General features: G+C 59.4%; 1 protein-coding gene across 23 annotated transcripts in view; it reads left to right on the top strand.

Moving 5' to 3' along the window:
- The window catches only part of PTPRF (protein tyrosine phosphatase receptor type F), a 95,188-nt gene that overhangs the window by 26,587 nt on the left and 42,824 nt on the right, over positions 1-25,777 (top strand). For 12 of the 23 annotated variants that reach the window (XM_044000477.1, XM_044000479.1, XM_044000482.1 and 9 more), the window contains exons 6-8: positions 12,672-12,860; positions 16,553-16,570; positions 22,314-22,424. In XM_044000477.1, the coding sequence (XP_043856412.1) occupies positions 12,672-12,860; positions 16,553-16,570; positions 22,314-22,424 (318 nt within the window). The remainder of the gene's footprint in view (positions 1-12,671; positions 12,861-16,552; positions 16,571-22,313; positions 22,425-25,777) is intronic. The other 11 variants (XM_044000493.1, XM_044000483.1, XM_044000480.1 and 8 more) reach the window with 1 other exon arrangement.

The raw sequence follows: 25,777 nt of genomic DNA, 5'->3' as shown, positions 1-25,777 counted from the left end.
AAAGTACCAAGCCTGGTCCAGGGCCCTGGAGAGGCAAGGTGACAGGTCACCATGGAGAGCCTTGGTTGAGGAGGTTTCTGAGAGAGGCTAGGCCCTGCTGGGCCCTGGGTCACTCCAGGCTAGGGAAGAGGCTGAGCCCCACCCTCCTGGGAGCTGTCCAGCACAGGATGGCCTCTGGGCACAGCCAGTCATTCAAAGGAGAGCCTGGTACCCCTGAGGTCACCAGTGCCTCCACCCACCTCTTTGTCCTGATCGGGAAGCAGGTTGGCTCAGGTGAGTCAGATGGGCCCGCCTGGGCCCCAAAACAAGGCTCTCTCTGGGGCTCTGCACTTGTGTTACTGTGGGCAAGTGACTTCTCTGCACCTAGAGCAGGAAGAGCTGAGTTCAAATCCAGCCTCAGATACTCAGTTGTTTGCCCATCTGTGAAACAGGGATAATGATGGTGCTGACCTCCCAGAGTTATTGTGAGGATCCCATGAAGTAAGATTTAGAAAGGGCTTGGGCTGTCAGCAGTGTGTCCGTCTGTCTCCCCAGCGGCTGCCTGGGACAGGCCGGCTCTGCTCCTTTGCCTCTAGCCTTCTGGTAACAGGATCTTCCTGGAGGCCACCCCCCTCCTTCCCTCCCATCCGTTGTCTTTCTGTTTGTGCCTCTGGCTCCTTCCCTCCCTCCCCACCACCCACCTGCGCAGGCCTCTTCTTCTGCTTGGCTCAGCTCTGCCTCACAGGCTGGCAGTCCTTAGTCCTGGCCCCGCCCCCTTCACTGCCCCCATCGGTCCACCCAGGGTTGCTATGGAAACCTTGGCCTGGCCAGGGCAGGAGTGGGTGGAGCCAGAGCTGCAGAATGCTAGCAGCGACCACACCAGGGCAGGCACTGCCCTCTGGGGTCACCAGCCTCCTCTCTGTGACTGGTAGCCGATGGCCGATGGCTGCCAAGGGAGGCCCTGCCCAAGCCTGCCCCGCCTGGGCCTGCCCCACCCAGGCCAGCCCCTGGGAGTGCCCAGGCTCTCTGCTTAGATATGTAGGAAGCACCTGCCATGGACCAGCTGCTGCGTCAGGGTTCAGAGACAGAGGGCAGCCTTGACCTTGCCTGCCCTCGGACAGAGTCCCAGGGTCTGGACTGGTTTGGCGTTAAGAGCCAAACGGGATGGATTAAAGCTCACAGAATGAGGGTCTCATGTCACATAGCTCAGCTTTGCCCAGGAAGTGTTTAGACTCAAGACAGGCTCATGTCCCCTCGAGTTCCCCTTTGACCCAAGAGCCGCTCCAATTATGGAGCTGCAGCTTGACCGCCGAATCATCCTTACTTTGTGTGTGTTGGGTGGGGGCGGTGTTTGTCACAAAGGGGGAAAAAGGCAATTCCTTGGCGTGGGGAACCTGTGTCCAGAACCAGGGCTGGGGAGTTGGGCAAGGAAGGCGGAGCCAGCCTGCGGTCGGGAAGGGAAGGGCCTTGTGTGGAGTCTTGGAGGAAACTGATTCTAGGAGGCAGCAGGTGGGAGGCAGCGCATCCCCTGTGTGGGGGAGAAGAGAGTTGTGTGTGAGGAACAGCGAGAAGGAAAGGATGGCTCTGAATGCCAGACAATTTAGACTTCTCGGACCTTGGAAACCAAATAGTGCCTGCCCCACCTGGCAGATGAAGAAACTGAGGCTCCAAATGCAGCTAGCTAGTCAGTGTCTTTGGCAGGAATCGCACTCAACTCTCAGCACTCCAGGCTGCCTTCTGGACCTCCCTCTGAGTCCAGTCTTTGGCAGGGTAGGGATGCTGCAGAGAGAGTAGAGACAGCCTGGGGTGGACCTGGTCATGTGAACTCGCCCCCTGGAGAGAAGATGGGGGTGGTACGTGTGGGAAGGAGAGTTCTGGTCACTTCCAGTCTTGGACCTCAGAAGGCAGGCTCATCTGCAGTAGCTTCCTGCAGGTCACACTTGCTAGATGTCGGTGTCACCACGGGCTCCATCTCGTGTTGACTTCTCTTCTCCTTCTACCTGCTCTCCCTAGAAGACCCACTGCATCAGCTCCCATAGGTTCAGTTATCTTCTCTAGGCAACTATAGATCCAGCCCTAACCTCTCTCCTGAGCACCTGTCCTTTATCACCGACTGCCTGAAGACACAGCCAACCCTTCATCATACAAATGAGGAAACTGAGGCGCAAACATACATCAAGGGACTTGGCCAGAGTCACACAGCTAGCAAGGGTCTGAAGTGAAATTTGAACCCAGGTCTTCTGGCTTCAGTTACAGCATTGGCATGTGAGATGCTATGGAGGTGGAAATGACAAGTTGAGCAAATGATTGGATCTGGGTGTTGAGGGAGAGTTAGGAGTTGAGGAGTACCTTGAGGCTGGGAAGCATAGAAGATGATGGCTCCACTCCCCCACCCAGCACCTTAGTTCAGGTCGCCTGCTGGGGGTTCTCCTTGTCTCCAGTCTCTTCCCTCACTCAGCTGACAAAATGACCTTCCTGAGATACAAGTCTGACCATGTTATTGCCCTGTTCAAGAAACTTCTATGGCTCCCCATTGGCTTTTAGATAAAATACATCTTCCCGTGTTGGGCTTTTACAAGCCTTCACAGTCACCTTCAGCCTGCCCTCTCAGGCTGATTATATATTTCTCCCTCAACACAATCCACAGTCCAGTCAAACTGGCCTGCTGCTGCTTCTGTAGACGTGTCCTCTCCCATTACCAGGCTTTTGCTCAGGCTGTGCCTCATGCCTGGGATGCTCCCCTTCTTTACTCCTGTCCTGAGGGCCGTTTCCTCCAAGAGGCCTGTCTTGGTTCTCCTCTTGTAAGTGTTCCATCTCACCACCTGTTGCGGTCTATTTATCTTGTGTTCCTCTATATTAACTTACCGGCAGTTCCCCAAGTAAACGCTAAGATCCTTGGGGGCAGGCAGGGGCTGTCTTGCCCTTCCGTTCCTATCCCTCGTGTCCAGCTCCACGCCTGGTACCCAGATACCAGATCGTGCTTCCAGATGGATTGAGCTGTAAAGGGCAGGACCAGCCTGGAGGGGGTGGGGGTGGGGGAGCCTTCAGTGCCAGTGTTCCCTGCTCTGGCAAGGGCATGCAGGCCAGCTCCCAAAGCCCCTGGAGCCAGCCCGTGCCCTTCCTCTGTCCTTCTCCCACTTCTGTTGCTCTCCCTGTCCTCCTTTCTTTCCCTCCCTCCCTCCCTCCCTCCCTCCGTCTCTTGGGTAGGCTTCATCTCATCATTGACCGGGCCTGTCTTGCGCCACTGAGACAGAAGTACACTGCGTCAGACCTGGGGCAGTCCTTGGAGGCATCTAATCCAATCTGGCCTGAGCAGGCATCCCCTTGAAACGTACCAAAGGCTCCCTCCACAGAGGCAGGCTGTCCCGCTCTGGCGGCGGGCCATCCTCGTTGACTGGCGCTGCCTCTTCCCCAGGGGCATCCCTGCAGCTCAGATCCTGGGCTGAGGCAACAGGGAAAAGGTGCCTTGCTGAAAGGCAACTCAGGGAGACTGGGGGGGGGGGGCGGAGAGGGCATCCCAGGGCAGAGTAGGCCTGTGACCCAGTCAGGGGTACAGGGAGAGGACCCTGGGGGGTGCTGGAGGGGTTCTAAGGGCCATCTCCAGAGGTAGAACAAGAGTGACAGAGTCCCAAGGCACAGGTAATGTGGAGAGAAAGCAGGGAAGGCGTCCGGCACGTTGGGTGGCCCCCAAGTGGAGAGACCGTCTGTGCACATGGCCAAGGTGCCCGAGCTGGTGGCATTTGAAGAGAGAGACACTGGAGGCGGATGAAAGTTGCCCCTGTTTTTAGAAAAGCGTGTTGTCTGTTTCAAGCTGACCCTTGACAAAAGTTCAGCTGGGGTCATCAGAGGGATGGCTTGTGAGCCTTCAGAGGGAAATAGCCCAGAGATGCTCCTGAGAGCTGGCATCCTCCTGAATTGTGCCTGGATCTCTGGCTCCCAGCGGCCTGGGTCAGCAGTGCTTCCCGGAGCCCTCCCTGAGGCCACATCGCATGTCGCTCTTGCCAGCTCGGCACCTCTGGACCAGAGCAGGGCCCTGAGGGTGCAGAATGGCCGAGGCTGCTCCAGCCTCGAGCCCCCATCGTGCCTCCTCATATCGTTGGGCATGATGCCATCTAGGAGGGGTTCTGCCCCCGTGCCAGAAGGGTTGCGCCCCTCGCTCATCGCAGCCTCCAGGGCTTGATGCACTCGGTGCGTTCCCCGCGTCCCCTCCTCCCCCATCTTGTTGGTGTTTTCGTCTGTGTCACCAAGGCCTCGTGCGGACTAGGCATTTAATAAATAGATGTGGGGTTGGACCGGACCGAAGATGAGTCCATGGGCTAGAACGTGGGGCTGACACTAATGAGGTGAAATTCAGTAGAGAGCAATGTCACATCTTGCCCTGGGTTTAAAGGGTTGGCTTCCCAAGAAGATGGGGCCGGGGCTGGGGAGCCTGCTCAGGTAGGGGTTTGTCTGAAAAAGATTCAGGGGTTTGAGTGGACCGCCAGCCCAACATCAGGGAGTCAGTGGTGCCCCCCCACCCTGGCAGCCACCCACGTTTGTGGGTTCGTGCACTGCAGAAAGGGCATGGTGTTCAAAGCTAGGCAGCTATGGTCAGAGGAGGTGTGGCTCCAGGCACTCAGTGGGGAGCAGAGCCAGAGAGGCCTCAGTTTCGTCATCTGTAAAAAGGGGAATAATCTTCACCCCACCCTCCCCTGGCCATTGGTGGGAGGCAGTTCTGAGCCGGAGGGGAGGTTGGAGGCCCAGCAGAGAGGGAGAGGAGAGGCCTTGAATGCCAGGCATGGGTGTGGGGGCTGCGGCAAGGCCCCCCCCTCGCCATTCATCTCTAGACTGATCCCAGCAGCTTCCAGATTCAAAAACAAAACAGGCTTTTAAGGTGCCAGCTTTGACGAGGAGAAGAATGGCTGCCGCTGCCTGAGTGGGGGGGAGGGGCTCCCGCGTGTGGGTGCGGGTGTGCACACACAGCTCTGGCGGCTGGTAAACACGCGGGCGAGGAGGTCACCCCGACAGACGCCGCCGCGGCCTCCTCTCTGCTGGGGTGTCTGGCTGCCGAGACTCTCCATCTGTTTGCTTGGGAGAGCTCAGTCTCCTCTCTGGGCCCCATCTGCCAGGCTCCCCCCAGGGCACCACTCGGTAGGGATTCCTTTGAGGGAGGAGCCGGCCACCAAGGGCCCTCCAGCTCCCGGGGTCTCGGCTTTGGCTTGGCTTCCTGGCTGGGAGCAGAGCCCAGGGGCCCCCTCCCCCCGAACAGGAGCAAGCATGGGGGGAGGTTGCAGAGATTCCAAGGGAGGGCAGGTCCGGGCACAAGGCCAGGAGGCCCCTCCCTGGTGCCAGGCACAGGTGGACTCCAGAAAGGGGGAAGGGGGGGGGTCCTTCTACCTCTCCACTCCCCTTATCCACCTGCTTGTGGAAGCCAGGGCTTGGAGCCCCACGCCCCCTTTCCCATCTCCCTGCAAACTGAGCTGGCCTCCTTTTTGTCAGCCCTGTCCCTCTGTCCTAAACTGGAAGCCCCCAAGGGTGGGACTAGAGGAGGCACCTGAGCCAGGGTTGCCGGGGGCTCCTTCCTCACTGCCCCTTGGCGCCCCTCTGGAGCTTGGGTTCCCCCCAGCCCTGGCTCAGGGCTCGTCCCCACCCTTGGCCACAGGAGAGCGTGCTGTGCACTCTGGGTCACACAGTGGCAAGCACTGAGTGAGGACTGACTGTGTGTGCAGAGTTAGGTACCCCCTTCCCCCACACTTGATGAAGAGAGGTGAGAGGCAGACCCTCCCAGGGCAGTCAGGGGAGGCTGCCCATGGAGGTGGGCTGGGTCAGAGGCCCCTGGGTGGGAGGGCAGGGGCCTTGAATGCCGAGCTTGGAGCGGCTACAGGGCCTGCTTCCCCTCTCCCCTTGGAGGGCTCCTGTTCTTTTCTTTCCTCTTTCTCCCCCCACCCTTCCCCCATCACCATGGTAACCAGATGGGCCTGAGCCTGGAGAATAATGGGAAGAGAGCCTGCCCGAGGCCAGCCCCGCCTGTGTGGGTACCTGGGTGGTCTAGACAAGTCCCATCTGGGCCAGATGCCAGATGGCCGGGTACGAACCTGAGGACTGGGCCTGGGGCCCTCTGCTAGCCTCACACTTGTCCTCACACCATATGGAACCATTGTCCAGGTGCCCCTGGGAGGGAGGGGGCAGAGCAGTAGGTATCCTGGCTCTGACATCCAGAAGGAGCCGAGTTCGAGTTCCTGCTCCATGGGACCTGGAGCATATTCCTTCCTTATTTCTGGGGCTTAGGTTTTTTTATCCCTGAATGGGTATGGGCATGGGACCCCGATGATGATAATAGTCAGCATTTCTACAGCCCCTGCTTCCTGCCTGCCAAGCACGTACTGGGCTCAGTGATTTACAGACACCACAACCCTGGGAGGCAGGTGTGGTGACAATCTCCATTCTTCATTTGAGGAAACTGAGGCAGACAGGTTGAGTGACTTGCCCAAGGTCACATCTCAGAGATATCTGTGGTCAGAGAACTTGGGCAGAAGGCCTAGAGTTCGGGCGGCAGGTCTGAGCTTGGAACTGGTTTACAGAAAAAAGAACATTTCTGGCTTCCAACTCACCGTATGACTGCGGGCCATGTCCCTTTTTGCCTGGTACCTCAGTTTCCCCATCTGTGAAATTCAGGGAGGAGGCTGGAGGAGCCCGGGACCCTCCGCACATTCAGGACAGATGGGTGGCCCGCCTGCGGCCCGCTGCCACCCCTGCTTCTCATTCTGAATTTTACATGAACGGGGGTCATGTGACTGAAGGACAGGCAGAGGCCTGGCTGGCCTGGGATTTCTGTTTACAAGGCTCAGTGTCTTAATGAGATTGAGAGCGGCAGCTAATTGCCAGAGGATTGAATTACAAGAGCAGATGGCTGGCTTGGGCAGCTTCCTTCTCCTCCACCATGTGCTAGGAATACCCCAGAGGGAGGCCTTCCTGCAGCTATGGGCATGGGCTGGCCTGCACCCCACTTCTCCCCAAGCGCGCCTCCTCTCCTGGGCTGAGAGTGAGCTGGCCTGGCCCCCACCTGGGGGGTTACTCAAGACCGGAGATGCCCACAGGGTGCCCCGAAATTTGGGCATGGAGGGAGGGGTGGCCCAGTATGGGATCTTGGTGAGGTTGGCCCCGTCCTGACACGCCGAGAGCCTTTGGACCCCAGACCGGGCCCAAGTTTGCTGGCCCCTTGGCCTGGCCAGAAAACCTGGGGGCCAACAGTCCCCCTGTCCTTGGAGGTGTGTGAGGCCCAGTGGAAGGAGCTGGAGACTTTGAACCTGGAGAGGGAAAGGCCCAGGGGGTCACACAGCCCTCTGCCGGGAGCTGCAGGGCTGTCCTGTGAAGACGGATGGGCCTTGTTTAGCTGGGCCCCAGAGGGCGGGGCTGGGGTCTGCCAGCGGAGGAAGGGCTGCCTCCAGAGGGAGTGAGTCTCCCATCCTCTAAGGACTCCTAGCAGGAGCTGGCCAGCCACTGGTCCATTGGTCAGAGCACAGAATGTGGCATCAGAAAACCTGAGTTAGAACCCTCTGTTGCCTCTTGGTGACTGTGCAGCTTGGACGGGAAATAGCCTTGACAACGTCCCTGGAGGGAAAGGAGGAGCCATCCCGTCCTTACCCCCATTTTACAGGGGAGGACACTGAGGCAGAGGCTGCCAGGTGTCGGAGGCTGGTTTTGAATGGAGGCCTTCCTGACTCCCAGCCCAGTGAGCTCTCTCCTGTACAGTGAGAACTTGGATGGCCTCGGAGACCCCTCCCAGGTTCAGGGTTGGGATTCTCTGTCCCTAAGTCTTTGGTGCTCAGTACTTCTCCTCCTGCCTCCCCGAGTCTGGCTGCCCTAGAGATGCAGTATGGGAACAGCTCGTCCTTTATCCTTCCTCCTCCTCCTCCTCCGGGCCAGTCTTGTCCCCTGTGCCAGCCGTGGGCCCATGGGCCTCTGCTCCTCCCTGACCTCCGTGGCATGTTCTAGCTCCTTCCTGATGAGACATGGCCTGAGATCTCCCCGGGAAGCCCAGACGTGCGTGGGTGGGGGGTGCTGCTCATAGGCAGGCTGATGCCCCATAGCTCAGGATGGTGCCGGGGCTGGCTGAGCCTAGCGGCTCACTCAGCATCTCTTGGAGGAGGAGAGGCCCTGCTGCTGTTGGTGTGATTCCCGTCGCCATGGTGCCCACACTCTAGCAGCTTAATGAGGCTGGTCTCAGTGCCTGCTTTGCTAGGGAGAGCAGGTGGGCAGGCGAGCTCTCGAGTGAATGGCCAGGACAGGGCCACAGCTTCTCTTCCCTTCTCCCTCCCTCATCGGACAGAAGAGGAAACTGAGGCCCAGGTCACCCTGCTAGCAATAACTGAGCCAGAATTCAAGTCTTTCATTTGTTTAGCCCACCATGGGCAGGCCACCCCTCCTGGGCATGGGCAGACAGATGGGGCACAGGCCCTGCCCTGAGGAGGCTCCCAGAACAGTGCTGTGAGGCTGGCGCAGGCAGAGGTGCAGGCCCGACTCAGGAGAGAGGAGCTCCACACGGCCGGGGGCGGGGAACCTTCTGGCCCACCTGTGTGGAGCGTCCCATCTGAGGACATGAGCATCCCCTGCCTGAGGGCCTGGGAAGGAGCATGGGGGCCCGAGATGCTGCCCCAGATGCACGTGGAGGACTTCCCTAACCCCATCTTCCTCTGCCTCTCTGCCACACCCAGCCTGTGGCCTCAGTGATGCCCCACTCATAGCACCCAGCACTAGACCATGCTAACTTTGGCCATTAGGGATTCTGAGTGATGCTTCTTGGCCCCTGAAGCGGCCCCTGCTGTCAGAGTAGGCTGGGCTCAGTGCCCCCTCCCTGTAGGGGCCTCCTTGGCTGCCCCTGGGGGTGTGGCCAGCCCGGGTCCCCAGACCACAGAGTCAAACCCTTGTGGTCCAGGATCGTACTCAATGACAGCCAATATCCACCTCCAGGTTCTGCACTTGTGACCCCTCATTATGTAGAAAGGAAACAGGCCTGGGACCTGCCCATGGTCATGTGGTAGTGGTAGAGCCCAAATAGGGAGTCGGCCTGGGCAGATAGGTGGACGATGAGCTGCTCCAGGGGCAGCAGCCCGGTGCCCAGCCCAGGAGGGTGAGAATGGCTCCAGGGGAGCAGGGCCTTTCCTGGGGCCCAGCCCAGGTCCCCTGCCTTGGAGGTCAGCCTCTGTTCCCTTTGCCAGGCTCCCTAGCTCCTTGTCCCCACCGCCCTGCTTGGGAGAGCAGCCGGTAGCCTTTGTTGTCCTGGTGAAAGTTCAGGATGTCTCAGGAGGGGGCCCAGACTCTAGTGAGGCAGGTCAGTCAGGCAGCATATAAGCACCTACTGTGTGCCGGGCACTGTGCCAAGCACTGGCAAGATGAAGAAAGGCCAAGGACCAGTCCTGCTCTCAAGGAGCTCACAGTCTCTGTACAAAGGAGCAGGATAAATAGGGACGCGCTGGGATTAAGAGAGGCCCAGGAGGGCTTCCTGTATGAGGTGATGCTTTGGCAGGAACTAAAAAGAAGCCGGGTCTGCCCTGGCCTCAGATGGGGCTAAGTAGCCACCCCAGCTCTGTGCCTTCAGTGCTGCCTAGCCCATGGGTCCTCCCTCCAGGCCAGACCCAGGCAGCACAGGGAAGATGAGGAGGGAGAGACCCTGGCTGGGTCATGAGCACCCAGTTGATGGGGAAACTGCTCATCCTTCTCCCCAGAGGCCTCCAGACCATCCCAGGTCTGACTGCACCCCTCTGCCGTATCCTGGGGAGGGCTTGTCTGTCAGCCGCCAGGAGGTCACTTTGCATGGTTTTAATTTGTGAATACACGGACATGCAGCCCTTGGCTGTCCCTCAGATAGCGGAGTGAATGCACATGAAGGATTGTGGGCCATGGGTCCAAGCCCTCACTTCTGCATCTGGGAGCAGTTGGTGCTGCCTTTGTGGTTGGCCTTCCAGCCAGCCCGCAGCCCCACCCCCCTCCCCTCACTCATGCCCCTGGCTCTGACCCCTCTATCTCAGCAGGGAATGGAAGGCATTGGGGCGGGGGTGGCGAAGACATCCCCTGACTTAAACATCCTCTCTGGTGTCCTAGAAAGAACTCTGGCCTTGGGGTCCAAGGACCCAGGTTCAGGTTCTGGCTTTGATGTAAGCTGTGTGACCCTGGACAGGTCACTTCCTCCTTGTAGGCCTCTGGTGGGAGCAAAGCACTTTGCAGACCTCTAGTTCTTAGACCACATCTGCCTGCCGTCCTGGTTAGTATCAGGGTGTTAAATGACAATAGTTGAAGAGGAGGATTTCTTGTGGGTGCCTGAGACCTGGGTCTCAGTCACCCCAGCTGTGGAAAGGATGAGGGCCTTACCAGGGCCCAAGGTCAGCGATGTGCAGTGGAAAGAGACCTGGATTGAAATCCTAGTGTTTGCTGTTTTCTCTGTGTCTGCTCAGGCTGATCTTCTCCCTCACTGGGCCTCGCTTTCCTTCCCTCTAAATCCAGGATGGTAGATGGGATGACCCCAGGCAAGGTGGCCTGGCACAATTCCTCTCCCTACACCTTGTGGAAGCCCAGGCCTCCCTTGGGGCTCTCAGGGAGTCTTCCTTCTCTCATGGGGTGGGGGTGGGGCTGTGACTCAGCCAAGCCTCTGATTCTGCTGGCTTTGGAAGGATCTTGGCAGCGGAACCATTGGGAGGGGCCAGAACGGCGCCAACTTTGTGGGGAGCCAGGTCCATGGGCCATGTGCAGGGCTAGCTGGCAACCCCCTGATGCTGTGGCCCCCAGGATCCCAAAGTTTCTGAACTGGGAGCACCCCTTCCACCCAATAAGCGTCCCAACCTGCTCCCAGACACAGGCGCCCCTCCCCACAACATCCCTGGGGACGTGGTTGTGCCCCCTCTGCTTGAAGGAGCATGGGGGAGTGCTGGGGTGAAGCCCCTTTCCATGTTGGAGCTAAAGGTCGAGGGACCCTGGGGTGGCCCCAGCAGGCGTCTAGTCTAGATTTCAGCTGACTGCCAGGCTACAGAAGAGTGAGGCTGGGACCAGATGGGCAGCAGGAAGGGGCCGGCGCCAGGCAGAGAGAGAGGTCTAGGGGCTGGGAGGGGGCTCTGTCCCTGCTTTTGGGGCAGATGGAGGAAGAGGAAAGAATAAACTTCCCGGGCCTCCCTAGGCCTTTGGGATCTTCCCGGACAAAGATGTGGGCCTAGTGCCAGGGGCCTGCTCTTCCCTGATGCCAGGGCCATTTGGCATTCTCTTTGGTGAGTGGTGACCATGGCCACAACACAGAGGGCAGCAGGAGGGTTATTGTTTCCAATTCATAGATGAAGAAACTGAGGACTCCCCGTGAGGCACTCTGCTCCTGTGGGCAGCTGGTGGCCACCCAAAGCACCCCTGCCTGAGGGCTCTCCAGAAGAGGCAGGCCCTCCCCTGGGCCCTGGCGGGGTCTGGCCAAACTGCTGCCAGTTCATTCTTGACAAAGCAGCAGGGGGTTCTTGGCTCCTGTTCTCCTAACTCTTTCATCAATGCCGGCGTTCAGCCACCATTGGCATATCGACCCGTTGAATCTGTGTTCTCAGCTCCAATAAGTGCTGATGCCGTCAGTCTGGAAGCCTTCCGTTCTCAGGGATGCAGGGCGCCTCAGGGACTCCCAGGATTCCTCTGGGCAGCCAGGAGGGTTGGCCTGGGCTCTGTTAGGCCCTGGCCATTCTGTCTACCCAGTGACCACCACGTGCAGGGCCCTGTGTTGGGCACTGGGGCGAGCTGCCTTCCCCTGGGATAATGGGAGAAGATGGGGTAGGCCCCTTTGGGGAAGGCGTAGGGGGCCTGAGAGTACCCAGGGCTTCTTGGAGGGAACAGTGCTTGAATTGGGCTGTAAAGCATGGGGAAGAGTCGAGCAGGTGAAGGGGGGCCCAGATGGAGCTGCTGGGGTGGGGGGGTGCATTCAGGACCCCTGGAACTGACCGCTTGTCAGGAAGCTCCTTGAAAGGAGCTGAGGCAGGCGATGCCTCCCAGGCTGAGCACAGGGCGGGGCTAGAAAGCTGCCTAAGCTGGGGGGCATGACCCATGTGGGGGGGGTCGTGAGAAATTTGGCTGCAGGCGGAGTTCACATATACCTATAGACCTGGGGTCGCATAGAAGTTACTCAGGCAAAAAGGGGTCACGAGTGGAAAAAACTTCAGAAGTCCCGGGCTAGGAGACAAGAAGCAGCAAGTGTAATGGAGACAGGGGGATGTGAGGTTGGGGCTGGCCCAAGTGGGCAGCAGGGGAAAAGAAGGGGCACACAGGGTACTGTAAGCTTCCAGCCTGGCTGGCCCAGGGACTCCCAGCCCTAGCAAAGCCAGTGCTATCTGCCCCTCAGAGCCCACAGAGGCAGGCCAGCCTTACCAGGATCCAAATGGGAAAACCAGACCGGGAGCCTAAGGGGGGGCTCTCCCTGCTCTCCCTCCTTCCCTCACCCTCTGGAGTTCTGGGAGACTCCCTAGGGAGTCAGAGAGGGCAGGGAGGGCAGTGTTAGGTCCTCTTTGGTCAAACCAGGTCAGCTCCCCTCCCCTGCCTCTCCAGGAAGCCCTCCCTTGGGGACAGCTTCCTCAGCCCTCCCATGGGGTCGAGTTGGGCTCCTGTACCCACCCCAACCCCTTCCACCCCCTCACACTGTGCTCCATGAAGGTAGATGGATACCCGGGGCTCACCAGTGCCTCTGCTCTTTGTCCTCACAGAGGATCAGCTGCCTCATGGCTTCCCCACCATTGACATGGGACCCCAGCTGAAGGTGGTAGAGAAGGCCAGGACAGCCACCATGCTCTGTGCTGCTGGGGGCAACCCTGACCCCGAGATTTCCTGGTTTAAGGACTTCCTGCCTGTAGACCCAGCTGCCAGCAACGGTCGCATCAAGCAGCTCCGCTCAGGTACGTGTGTCCCTGGCCCCCCAGGGCTGTTGGGGCAGCCTCTGCTGTAGGCTCCTAGAGGCCGTGCCTCCTCCGCCCTCCCTCACTTTTAGTGCTGGGTGGGGCACCAGGCCGGAGGAGAGGTGAGAGGGAGCCCAGGCCCCACCCCCTGTGGACTGGTCCCCCACCCAAGCTGCACTAGGGCCATGCAGCAGCCACTGCCCCGGGCTTGTGCTGCCTGGAGGCTTTGGTCACTTGCTGCAAGACTGGCTGGTGGGCCTAGAGTGGGTCTCGCTGCCATCTTCCTTGTTCAGGAGAGCACACATGGGGTGCTAACCCTTCCTCACCATCCTGGACTCCAATGCCCCTTTATCCTTCGCTGAGACTCGGCTGCCGTGAGCTCCAGAGCCGAGGGCTGAGTCGGCGTCCATCCCCTTGTGATACCGCGGCCTCAGTGGAGGAAGCGAGGAGGGGGTTGGCCTGCCACATCTGTGCCCCAAGGCCCGCAGGCTGTGTTGGGCCAGAGTAAGTATGAAGAGCATCAGAGCCTCTCAGAGTCTACCCAGTGACCACGCCAGGAGCCTGGTGCAACCTTGCTCCCAGAGCAGAACCAATGGACCCCTGCCCTGGGCTGGGAACCTGCTGCAGCCCCCTCTGCAGTTCTGGGTGGCTAGGCCCGCAGAAGCGTCGGTGATCCCCCGGCCTCCCCCTGTGGCTGAGCCAGGAGCAGCAGAGGCGGCCCTGGGGGCTGTGAGCAGAGGGCTGGGAACAAGTGTCCAGGAGTACCCTGGCAGAAGCTCAAGGACCCCCCCACGATACCCCTGGCCCATCCTGGGCTACCCCTGCTGCCATTCGTGTCCAAGAGGAAGAGGGAGGAAGGGCTGTGGATCCTGGGAAGAGGTGGCCTCAGAGGGCCAGTCCTTGGAAATTAGCGGTCAGCACAAGGGCCGGTCTCTTTCCCTGCCTGCAGGGCACTGTGCGGGGGCTTAGACGCCCCCATGGGCAGGGTCTCTGGGCCCCACTCCTTGGAGCAAACCTCCCTGTCCCTACAGACATTCTCATCATTCTGGGAGGGTCAAGGAGTGGCAGCTGTTGTCCAGCCTTTCAGTCACTGGCGTGGGCAGGCCCTAACCAAGCCTCTGGAGGCCCCCCCTCAATGGGGAGGGAGGCTCCCTTGGTCTTCCTACCCTTTGAGGGGGGCTGGGTGGGGTACGTGCTTTCCCTCCCTCTGCGGCTGCTGGGGAGACAGGCCAGGCCCCCAAGGCCTCCGGAGGAGGGAGGAGACCAGCTGGGACTGCGTGCCAGCCACCGTCTGGGCCGCGGGGAAGGAATCCGCTCGTTTAATTTAATTAAAACTCAACAAGATGGAGGCAGCTGTAATGCAGTTAATTAAGGCACCCGCAATAAAGCCGTGGACGTGGAGGTGCCTGAGCATTGCTTGGGGTAGCGCATTCTGCCTGGCCACGCCCTGCTGCCTGCCAGAGGGATCACCAGCCGCATCCGCCGAGCCCCTGCCCCGGGGACCACGTGCTAGGGATGCTGCCGAGACCTCAGAGACCTCATGATGGGAAGCTCACTGACCACTGGGGCAGTCGCTGCTGTCTGGCCAGCTGTCATGGAGGAAGGCCTTCCCGCCATCCTACCTCAGTTGGCCTTGATGTCCCCTCCACCAAGGCCATCCGCATCGGGGCCCATCTGTCCCCCACAGGAGGCCCAGCTGGCCTGTGCCCCATGCCTGCTCTCCCCCAGCTCTTCCTCCTAGCCCTCCGCTATGGCCCGAGCTCAGGGCCTTTCCCTGGCCCAGCCACCCTTAGCTGTCACTTCTCAGGGCTGCTCCCGATCTTCCCAGTGGGGCCTCAGCTGGCCACAGGCTCTCCCAGCTGTCTGGACCCCAGAGGAGCCAAGGGGGCCCCCCATCTGGGGCAGGGGTTCTTAGACCCCGAACTGGCAGGACCCTGACTGGCCATCTAGTGCAGGCTGGGACACGGAGGCCCAGAGTCTCCCAGGCAGTACACAGCAGACTGCCCAGCCCGTTCCACTCTGCGGCCCCTCTGGCCTCACAGTGCCCAGGGCAGGTTCCCAGGCCTGGCATTTGTACAGCCATCCCAGCCCGGAGTGCAGTCAGGTCCCATACCCCTGGGTCTTTGGTCCTACTGGCCCTGCCCCCTCACACCCTGGAATCATTAGACCCCAGGAAACAAAGCAGACACGGCTATGGCCATTTACAGGGACCAATGCCCAGAGAGCTCAAGAAACTTGTCCAAGGTCACACTGGGATCCAGTGGCCCAGCCAGGATTTGAACTCAGGCCTTCTAACTACAAATACAAGGCCCTCTTCACTGCACCTCACTGCCTCTGCCACACGTTCAGAATTGTAGAATTTCAGAGCCAGAAGAGCCCTCTGAGGCATCCAGTCAGAGCGAATCTGCCCCTGTGCAAAAGTGGCCAGCCAGCCTGTTTGGAGACCTTCAACGATGGGGATCTCGCCACCTCCCAGGACAACCGAGGCCTCTGTGGAACAATTTGCATTGTTGGGAAGTGCTGCCTTCCAGCCTAAATCTGTCTCAAATGTTACACCTACACACACAGTGGTTGGGCCTCGCCTTTGGAGGCTGCTGCAGGCCAGTTGGCCAGCATAGCTGGCTCTGCCTCTGTGTCAGTGGGATCTTGTCTGCAGTCTCTGCAGCAGCTGCTTCCTCTTGACGATGCCCCCTCCCCACAGCCCCTGCGCTGTAGACCTGGTCAGCCAGGGCTTCCCTTGGTTCTCGGGAGCAAGGGAAGATGGTGAGGGGGACAGGAGGAGCCACCTTTCTTAGGAGATATGACTCCAAGACACCCCCAGCCTTTCTTCCCTACGTCATGGCTGCTGGGAGGAGGAGCACTCTAGGAGGCTCAGCCCCTACCCCTAGGAGAATGGGCCTGGGATGGGTGGCAGGAGCACGCCCAGCAAGGTGTGGGGGCTCGCCCTAGGCCACAGCACCATTAGCAGGACAGCCACAGATGGAACCTAGTTCTTCTATTCCCATCTGCATCCCCGGGCCCTTTGGATGTATTTTATATACTTTGTTAAAAGGGGGAAGCCCTCAAATCTCTCTAAAGGAGCTTGAATCAGTGCTTCATGTCAGCAAGTCACTGTTAGTTTTCTGAGGGTCCCCCATACACACGTCCCTCTGGGGAGCAGGGAACCAGCAATATGGGGGGGAGGCAGCCCCATCCCAGCATGCCCCAGGGGGAGCCTAGCAACCTGTCCTCTCTTTCTTCCTCTCCTTCCCTCCATCTTTCCCTCTTTCCTTTTTTTTCTTTCCTCTCTCTATTTCTCTCTCTTCCTCCCTCTGTCTCTCCCAACCCTCTTCTTCCTCTCTGTCTTCCATGGGCATGTCTGAGGTGTGGTCAGCAGTGGTAAAAGGCCGAGTAGGTCATGGACAGTTCTGAGGAGAGGAAGGAAGGTTGGACAGGGCAGAGCCAGGCCAAGGCCTTGCCAACCCTCCTGGTTGGGGGACCCTCCCTCCCTCACCCCTTCATTGGTCCAGCCTGGCTTCTGGCAGAGTGGAAGGGGACATGAGGAACCTCGATCTCCTTCGCCACCTGTGCCCTCACCCCCACCTGTCTCTCTTCCTTCTGTCTGACTGCCCTTGCTTCTGCCTCAGTGACCCCAGTTCTCCCTGTACTAATGCTTCTCTCTGATCTTATTTGCATCCACATAACCTGGCCAGGGGGCTCGCCGATCAGAGGTAAGAGTGCGGACTGTGGCCCCGTGCCACGCCACGCCACGCCATGCCACGCCCCCACGCCACGCCGCCTCGCCTGTGTGTCACTCCATTTACTGTCCACTTCATCCCCGGCGCCTGCTGCAGCCCCGGGGCTACACTCACTCACCCATTTGTGTTAACTTCTTCCTCCCTCTTACCTCCTGTGGACTCACCCACTGCAAGTAAGAACAACCAAGGGGTCAGGGGTTCGGGTTAGAGCAGGCCAGGCTAGAGGAGACAGGGCCTGGGCTTGGCAGTTCAGTGAGCCGAGCCTGGAGCCAGGCCTGCAGAAGGGACACTCGAGGGCCTCCAAGGCTAGCCCCTCCTGCAGCTCCCAGGGGTTGAGGAAACCAAGAAGGGGAAAGGACCTGCTCAGAGTCCTGCGGCTAAGAGAGCGGCTGGCAGAGCCTCAGTGACTGTCCCTAGTCCTGGCTCAGTTCAGCCCTCCCTCAGAATGCCCCCACCCTCCCACCTAGCCTTCCCCTGGCTTTTTTCTCTTCCTCAGCCCTATTGACCTGACCCTGGGCTTAACAGAGGATGCCTAGCCTCAGTCCTCTGCCCGCCCCCATCCCCCTTTCAGCAAACACCATACTGTGGGTCTGGGTTTGTCTGCCGAGAGACGGGGAGTCCAGGACCTGGCCTGTTGGGGGTCATGGGGCCCCCAGAAGCCAGTTACTGGAGCCGTCAGCCCAGGTGGAGTGTCCACACTTCTCATCCCTGCTCAGCTGTCCCCATCCCACTCCCCACCTGGAACACCACATTTCTGTCCCACGGCTCATTGTCCATGTCATGGGGAGGGGAGGAGGGTTGGTGTGTCGGTGCTGCACACTCTGGAGCCTCAGCAGGCCCTTGGCCCCTGCCTGTGTTCTTCTGAGCCCAGGCCTCCCCTGCTCGCTGCCCCCAGACTGCCCGCTGGTGTACGGTAAGTCAGCTGTGGTGCCCAGCAAGAGGAGAGAGGCCGCTAGCCCAGGGCCCTGAGGCTGGAGTGAGGCCCCCAGTGAATTATGGAGTTGGGGGGGAAGGGGAAGGGAGGCCTGGAGTGAGGAGCTGTGCCAGAGCTGGAGGCGGCTGGGGATGGGGAGGCTCTCTATCCTTTCTCCCACCAGCCTCCAGGCCTCAGAGCAGTCCAAGAGTCCTTCCTCAGAGGACATCCCCTCCTGGTGCTCTGGCACTTAAGAGTGAGCTGCCAGGATCCACACTGCTAGCCTCTGGCAGCCCAGGTGTCACCTGACCCTCCCTGATCTCCGCCCCCTGTCAGCTTCGGACCTTTGACCTGCCCTCCGAGCACCATCGCCCAGCTGCCAACCCCTCCAACAAAACCTTTCCAGCCTTCCCTATTTATTGTCCCTGAACCGGTTGTGGGGGGTGGCCTGGCTGACACTGAATGAGGGGCAGCTGAAATGTGGTTGCGGTCCATGGAAAGCCTCACACTCGGCTCCAGGAACTTGTCAGAGGTGGATGAGCTAAAGCAAGAAGAGAAGTCCTATGGGCTGGGAAAGGGGGAGGGGCAAGCAAGGAAGGAAACAATGCCAGGCACCACACTAGGCACCTTAGAAACATCTCATTTGTTTCTCCAGATGATGACCCTGGCAGGTGCATACTCTTCCTATTTCCATTTAAGGTTGAGGAAACTGGGCTTAAGTGACTTGCCCAGGGTCACGCAGCAGGTCAGTGGGAGCCCGATTTGAACTTCAGGCTGAGCACTCTGTGCTCTGTGGCACCCCATGGTGACCATTGCCCCTGACTGAAACTGCTCCGTCTGGGCTCCCTGAGGTCCAGGGGCCTGATCTCAGGCCGCCGGCTCCGCTCTGTGCTCTCGTTGTTGCTGCCGGTACAGATTCCACCTGGGCACTTGGCCTCCTCGGCTGTGAGCCTTCCTAGTGTCTGGCCCCTCCTTGGATTCCTCGTCCTCGTCACAAACCTGGGTGTACCCAGAGTGCCCGCAGGTCTGGCACCCATGGAGAGGCCTCCCCTGATCTCACTGACCAGCCCTGACCTCTATTCTGAAACCTGGGGGCCCCAAGCCAAGCTGCTTCTCTTTTGCCACTTCTGCTCCTCCGTATAGCTCCCTCTGCCTCATCATATCCCCTGGATCCTCTGCCCCCCGCACCCCAAAACTTTCTCCTGCCTCCACCACCTTGCTCCTGGCCCCGACACTTAGCTGTCTGGATGGCTGCACTGGCTCCCTCATTCACCCTCTGCTCCCCACAGGCCGTCCTTCCTGTCCAATGTGGTTGCTCTTGTACTCACAAGACTTCTGTGGCTCCCTTTTGCCACTGGTAAAGTGCCTGGTCTCCTGTTTGCCTTTGATCTGGCTGCTCCCTGTGCCTAGGGCACTCTCCATCCCCGGCTGGTTTCCTGTCTATCTTCCAATGCCAGGAGACCTTCCACACTGCTCTGGGGTCATCTCCCTTGTAGTGGGAAGCTCTAGGGGCACAGGACAAACCTGCCAGACAGCACGGCCTGCGAGTGATGTCATCACCAGCCATGAGCCACCCGGTGCCCCCTTTTCTGGAGCCTTGGTTGCTGCCCAGAGGCAACATTTTCCTGGGAATGGGGGAGGCAGGCCGGGGGCTGTGCTCGGGGCTCTCTGGGGGAGTCGAGTTTGCCATGCCAGGGGAGCCTTTCTCTCCTGCTTCCCTCCAGTCCCAGGGTATTCTCGTCGCTCTTGCGTACCATGAGGACGTCGGCAGCTCAGCCCAGGCAGGGAAGGAAACGGTCCCTCTCAACCCAATGCAACCCAAACCTGTAGAGCACCTTTGTGCAGGGCCCAGGGCCTGACACCCTCGCCTGGAGCACTTTGCAGTGAGCTGTGCTTTCCCCCCACCCCAGCCTCCTCCTTGAGGTGGAGATGGTCTGGGGGAGCGAGGCGACCTGCCCCACCCCAGAGGAAGTCTGAGCCTTCCCGCCTTTTCTACCAGGCAACGGAATGCCTGTGTTCCGGCTCAGTTCTAGGGGCTGAAGATACAAAGAACGGTGGAACACCACGCCTCCCCTCAAAGAGCTGACAGTCTCTGGGGGAGACTACACGCCAACAAGCCTGACTTGTGTTCTAGCGAAGGGCTCGGTGGAGACCAACTCCCAGCATGCTTTGGGGGAGAAGGAGCTAGAACTGGAATGCTTAGAGAGAGGTCTGTTCTGTGGCAGCCCAGCCCCCCTTCCATCTTCAGGAGGAGGAGGAGGATGCCATCCCTGAATCCCTCCATCCGCCCCACTTCTCTCTTTCCCCTCAGGGTCCCAAAACTAGTGACTCAGTGGAGAAGAGGTTGGGGTAGGAATGGGAGGGAGAAGCAAGGGAAGCCAGGTCCTGAAAGATGAAAATGAACCAGCAGGTTGGCCCTGCAAGAACAGACCCACCACCTGGACAGAGGCGTAGAAACGGGTGGGCGTGGGGGTCCCAGCTGCCTCCACCTTCCCAGCATTGAGGGGCTCTTGTGAGGAGACATGGTCGTGCAGGAAGGCGTCCATCCCCAAGAATGGCTGAACAGGTGGTTATGTGTGGTTGTGATGGAATACTACTGTGCTGCGAGAAATGAGGAGCAGGATGTTCTCAGAAAAACCCGGAAAGACTTAGATGAACTGATGCAGTGAAGTGAACAGAGCCAGGAGAACAGTGTCCACAGGAGCAACAACGTTGCATGATCTACTGTGAATAACTGAGCTGTTCTCAGCAGTACAATAATCCCAGACAATTCTGAAGAACTTCTGATGGAAGGTGCTGCCATCTCCAGAGAAGGAACTGGTGGAGGCTGGAAGCAGATCGAAGCCTACTCTCCATTTTCCTTGTTGTTGTTGTTTGGTGTTTTTTTCCGGTCTGTGTTTTCCTTCGCAACCAGACTAACCTGGAAATATGTTCTACATGACGACACATGTATAACCAACCTTTATCAAAGTGCTTGCCTTCTCAGTGAGGGATGTGGGGAAGGAGGGAGAGAATTTGGAACTCAGTTTTAGAAATGACCGTTGAAAATTGTTTTTACATGTAATTGGGGGGGAATACTAAATTTTTTTAAAAGGCAGGGTGGGGGGTAGCTAGGTGGCGCAGTGGATAGAGCACTGGCCCTGGATTCAGGAGGACCTGAGTTCAAATCCAGCCTCAGACACTTGACATTTACTAGCTGTGTGACCCTGGGCAAGTCACTTAACCCCAATTGCCTCACCAAAAAAAATAAATAATAATCAAAAAGGCAGGGTGACCTGGCCCACAGGAAGAGAGAGCTTGGGCCAAGGTTTTGGACAATCCACACTGACAAAACTAGAACCAGGACAGGTTCCAGATCCAAGAGGTCTTAAAGGGAAAATGAAGTGAGGTAGACCCCAATTGGGATCAAATGCAGGAAGCAGGTCTCCAATCAGGCCTTAAGGATGACAAGAGAAACCTCTGCCCAGAGCCAGCAGCACTCCCTGCAGCCTCAGCTTCTGTGCACCAAGAGTCTCCGCTGGGCATCCCTGAGACCTCCAGGAGGAAACCAGCAAGAGAGGAGGCAGAGGCAGAACTAGGCAGGAGCACTGGGCTTTGTTCCAGGCTGTCACCACGTGGAGGACTCAAAAAGGTTTTGCAGGATATAACCTGCTGAGTCCGAACTGATTTGGCACCAGGAATCAGCAACCACATGGGCCTGTCTTCCCCACCCTGCCCCCTGGCTACAGCCTCAGCCTAGGCACTGTGGGGGGAAGTATGGCCAGGCAGGTTGAGGTGTGACGTCAGCTGGAACATCCTTCCCATCGGCTGTCCTAGAGCCAAATGGCCTCACCTGCAAGTGGCAAGCTGGCTGTTGCTGGGGGTATTCAAGCAGAAGCATCTTTTTGGAGGCAGGGAGGGGGGTGCTCTCTTCTTCATTCTCGGTCTGCTTCTCTCTTCAGGCCGACTGGCCTGCCTGGGGCTCCTGGACACTTGGGTTCCTGTCCCAAGCCCACTGGACTCCTGGGGAGTCCTTCCTTACCCCCAGGGACTGGGGTTCAGGGGGAAGGAGCAGCCAAGCCCTGTGCTTTGGAGGCAGAGGGAGGAGGTGGTGGGAGCCGCCCTCTCTTCCTAGACACCCGTGGGCTCTGCCTGCAGCTTCCTCCCCCCAGCTGCAGAGCCCCGGAGCCAGCCCATCATGTCATCTTTATTGCATGAAAGCAGGGATGAAGTCCATTTCTCCCCCTCCCTCCCCCTGCCCTGCCCTTCCCAGGGGGCCCAGGTTCAGGCTGGAGCCTCCATTTGGCCTCCTGAATTATGTAGGGGGTCGTGGTCGGAGCCCATTAGTCGCTGCTGGGGTCGAAGAGGAGGGGGAGCCTGGAGGAATGCCTGGAGCCCAGCCCTGCCCTCCCAGGCCCCCCGCACCCACCTCCTTGCCCGGTCCCTGTGGTCCCTGCCAGCTGCCCTTCTCTCCTTGGGGACTCAGGGTGCAGTGTTGGCCCTTCCAGACCCTGGGCTCTTCCCAAGGCTAGCCCTCAGGGTCAGCAGTAGCCCCCAGATCCTTGGCCTCATTGTACTGACATGGGGCCTGAGGCTCAGGGAGAGGAAGGGTCCACCTGGGCTCACTCAGCTGGTTAGGGTCAGAGGTAGGATCAGAAGGCTGCTGCTGCTGCAGGACAGCAGCCCCTCTCTCCTGCCCTCCAAGTGGAGCCGCCGAGGCCTAGGCCCCATGGGGGTGGGCCGTGCCCGTGCCTCTCCTGCGATGCTCCCCCCTCTGCCCTGCGGGACCCTCACACTCAGCTTCTGTCTCTTCTCTGAACACAGGAGCTCTGCAGATTGAGAACAGCGAGGAGTCGGACCAGGGCAAGTACGAGTGTGTGGCGACCAACTCGGCGGGCACGCGCTATTCAGCCCCTGCGAATCTCTATGTGCGAGGTAAGGAGCCCAGGCTGGCCCCTGTGGCCCTGCCTCCTATCCCCTGCAAATGACTCCGCCAGCGTGCCATGACTGCCTCATCCTAGGCAGCTGTGCTCCCTGGCAGGGGGGGGCCCTTGGCACAAGCCCAGATGGGGCTGGGGAGGTGGTGCCGTGGCCTGGCTCCTGGGTCCTTGGGCCCTCCTCGTCGTCCAGGTGCTCCCTCATTCCTCATATGGGTGTTTCTTCCCCTCGTGGCTCAGGTGCGTGAGTGCAGGCTGAATGAACCTCAGAGTGGGCGAGACCTTACCCTGCTCATGGCTGGGGGCACTTGGGAGCTGCCCACTAGTGCACAGTGGGCCTGGGCAGGACTTGAGGTGAGGGTACTCCCCTCCCATGCTCCCCTAAGTGTGGTCTGAGATGGGAGCCAGACCCAAGCTGTCCGGTGCTTGGGTCTGCTTACGCACCCTGCTTGTGGCCGCTCCCTGTGCTGCCCCCTGCCCAAAGTGTTCTCTGGCTCGGGTAGCTGCTCCTTCCTGCTCCTGGGTCAAGCTCAGTTTATTAAGCAGGTCCCCCAGGACTGTTCAGAAATTGTGACAAAGCTGGAAGTACCTGCTCTGGACAAGGTGGGGCCCCCCAGTATAGAGGCCCCTGTGCCTCTGTCCAGGCCTGCACCCCAGCTGCCTGCTTGCCATCTCAGTTACTGACCAGTGACTGCCAGCCTTAGTCCCTTGGGTGCCATCCTGGTCCCCTCACTGTTTCATCCCCACGTCCTCCGATGCCACCCAACCCCTCCCCCCCCATGCAGGCCCTCATCACCTGACTCCTGGGCTGCTCCACAGCCACCAGAGATTTTCCTAAAGCGCAGGCCTGACCTTGTCACCCCCTACTCAGGAAACTCCATTGGCTCCTGTCAGCTCCAGGAGCAAGTCCGAAATGCTCGACTTGGCATTCGGAGCCCTTCCGCTTGGCCACATGTGCAGTGAAAGGAGCTCACTGGTTGTATCCCATCTCCCCATCAGAGTGGCAGGGCCTGTGTCTGCCTTTCAAGGGAGGCAGCGGTAGTGGCCTCCAGGAGCAGCCTCTGATCACTGACCCCAGGCTCTCCCCATGAGATCCTCGTTCCTCTCGTGGCTTACCTTGGGCTGAGGCCTTTGCAGGCATCTTGGGTTGTTGAGCTCACTGACCACTGGTCCCAAGACCCTGCCTGACCAGTCAGGGAGGGGCATGGAAAGGAGAGGCAGCCGTCTGGGAGAGGCCATGCTTCTCTTTCCCTGCCACGTGGCCCAGTGGGGATGAAGGGGTGTGGTCAGAGGGTGCGTGGTCGTGTTTGACCACTGTGGTCAGAGGACGGGAGCCACGAGAGTCATGGGAAGAAGGCTAGACCCCAGCCAAGGGCCACTCCCCCCAGAGAGGCTACTTTCCCAGAATCCCCAAGTGCTTTAGTCCCTGCTTGAACATCTCCAAGCATGGGGAGCTCATCACTTCACAGTTCTCTGTACTCTCTCTCAACTGCTAATCTGTCTTGACCCTCACCGTCCTTCTTGGAGAATTTCACTCCATCTTTCCCCCTGAAGGGGCTCGACCCAGCCATGCAGGCCAGTCAGCTGAGCTTGCTGGGGCCCAGGGAAGACAGCCTCCCCCTGCTGCCCCTCCGTGCCCTCCCTGCCATGCAGGCCTCAGGCCCAGGGATGCCCGGGATTTCCAGGACATGCTCTGGCGCCCTCCGCGATTGTGCTCCCGGTGGGGCCTGGAGCATCCTTGTCCCTGATCCTCTGAGGGCCTGCTCTGCCCCATTCTAGGGCCGGGATTCCCAGAGGGCTCTGCTCCCTCAGGCGGAAGCATCTCCTGTTCTCTGATCTCTCAGGGCTCCCCAGAGCAGCTGATCCCTAGTGGGTGGGGCCGCTGGTCTTGATTGTGGTTGGGGAATCTGCTTCCTGGCCCATTACCCGCTCTGTCAAGCCCAGGCTTGAGAGCCTGGCATTCAAGGCCCTCAAGGTCACAGCAGGCCCCTTCCCCGGAGGGAGCTTGTCCTATCTGTGGGGCCTCAGAGACGTGGCTCACGCTGTCCCCTGTGCCTCCCCTCCACTTCAAAGCCCAGCTCACGGGCCTCCTGCCCAGAATCACGCCATCTCAGAGTGAGAGAGACCCAGACCAAGTCAGAGTCTCAGGAGTCAGGACTTTATTAGCATCTGGTCCAACCTATACCTGAAGGGAATGGCTGCTTTAGCATCCCAGCAGGGATGGGAACCTCCCCCACTCTGCTCCTGCTTCTGCCCTCTGACCATTGTGGAGCACAGTCCTTCAGATGCTTGAAGATGTGACTCCCCTGAGACTTTGTTTCCTTCCTCTGCTTCTCCCAGGATGTGGATTCCAGGCTCTTCTCCAGCCTGGGACACTCCCCCACCCAAAGATCTGTGTTCTTGCTGAACCTTGGGACCCAGAGCCACTCAGACACACTTTTCTATCTGCCTCACCAGTCGCACTGTTGGCAGGATGGGCTTGCGGTCCACTGAAAGCTGCTGATCTTTTTCAAACAAACTGGTGTCTGTCTAACCAGACCTCCCCCATCCTGGACTTGGGAAGTTTCTTATCTTTGTCCCTCTCTATAGTCAGTCAGGAGCCGTCCCTCCCTGCCTCGTGCTCTCTGCAGATCCACTCTAGTCATGCCTTCCTCTGCCCTCTGCCCTCTGCCTTCTGCCCCAGCGTTGGAAGGCTCTTTGCCATCCCAGGTGCCTGACCACCTTCTCCCTGCTCTCGTTCTCCCAGGCCTTGTGCTGCACACAGGAGACGGGATCACCATGGGGGGGGGGGGTGAGTCCACCTTCCTCTCCATATTCAGCTCAAATCTTGTTCCTGGCTCCAGGTGAGGGGGGTGGGGGTCTCCATGGCTCCATAAGGACCCCCCCATCCTTGCTTTCTTTGTAAGGCCCCTCCCAGATGGGGGTAGGGGGTCTCAGGGTCTAGGCAGTAGCTTCTTGTGCACAGGCAGATGAACATTGGTGGCGGGGCTGGGCCTGACATGCCAGGACCAGGAAAGGGGGGGGCCATGGTACCTAAAGAAAGGCTTTCCAAAGGGAGCTGGGGCTTTGAGGACCATGACCGGGAGAGGGACTTGGGAATGGCCCTTACAAAGGCCCGGAGTCAGGAGATGGTGCTCCAGCATCCTGGCTCCCTCCCTCCCAGGCTCCCGCTCCCGCTGCGTTCGCACTTGGGTCATGGTTGGGTCATGGGAAGGCCGTGCTGGGGCCCCGGGCTTGATTTTGCCTGCTGGCCTCCCTTGCCCACTCTGTGAGGTCTCGCCCTGCTTCTGGGGGCCCTCCTCCCCTCTGTGGGGTCTGAGTCCTTGGTGCCCAGGCTCGTAGTGGGGCTGC

Source organism: Dromiciops gliroides, chromosome 4, assembly GCF_019393635.1.
Source record: "Dromiciops gliroides isolate mDroGli1 chromosome 4, mDroGli1.pri, whole genome shotgun sequence".
NCBI lineage: Eukaryota > Metazoa > Chordata > Mammalia > Microbiotheria > Microbiotheriidae > Dromiciops > Dromiciops gliroides.
This window is presented reverse-complemented; position numbering and strand designations above follow the sequence as displayed.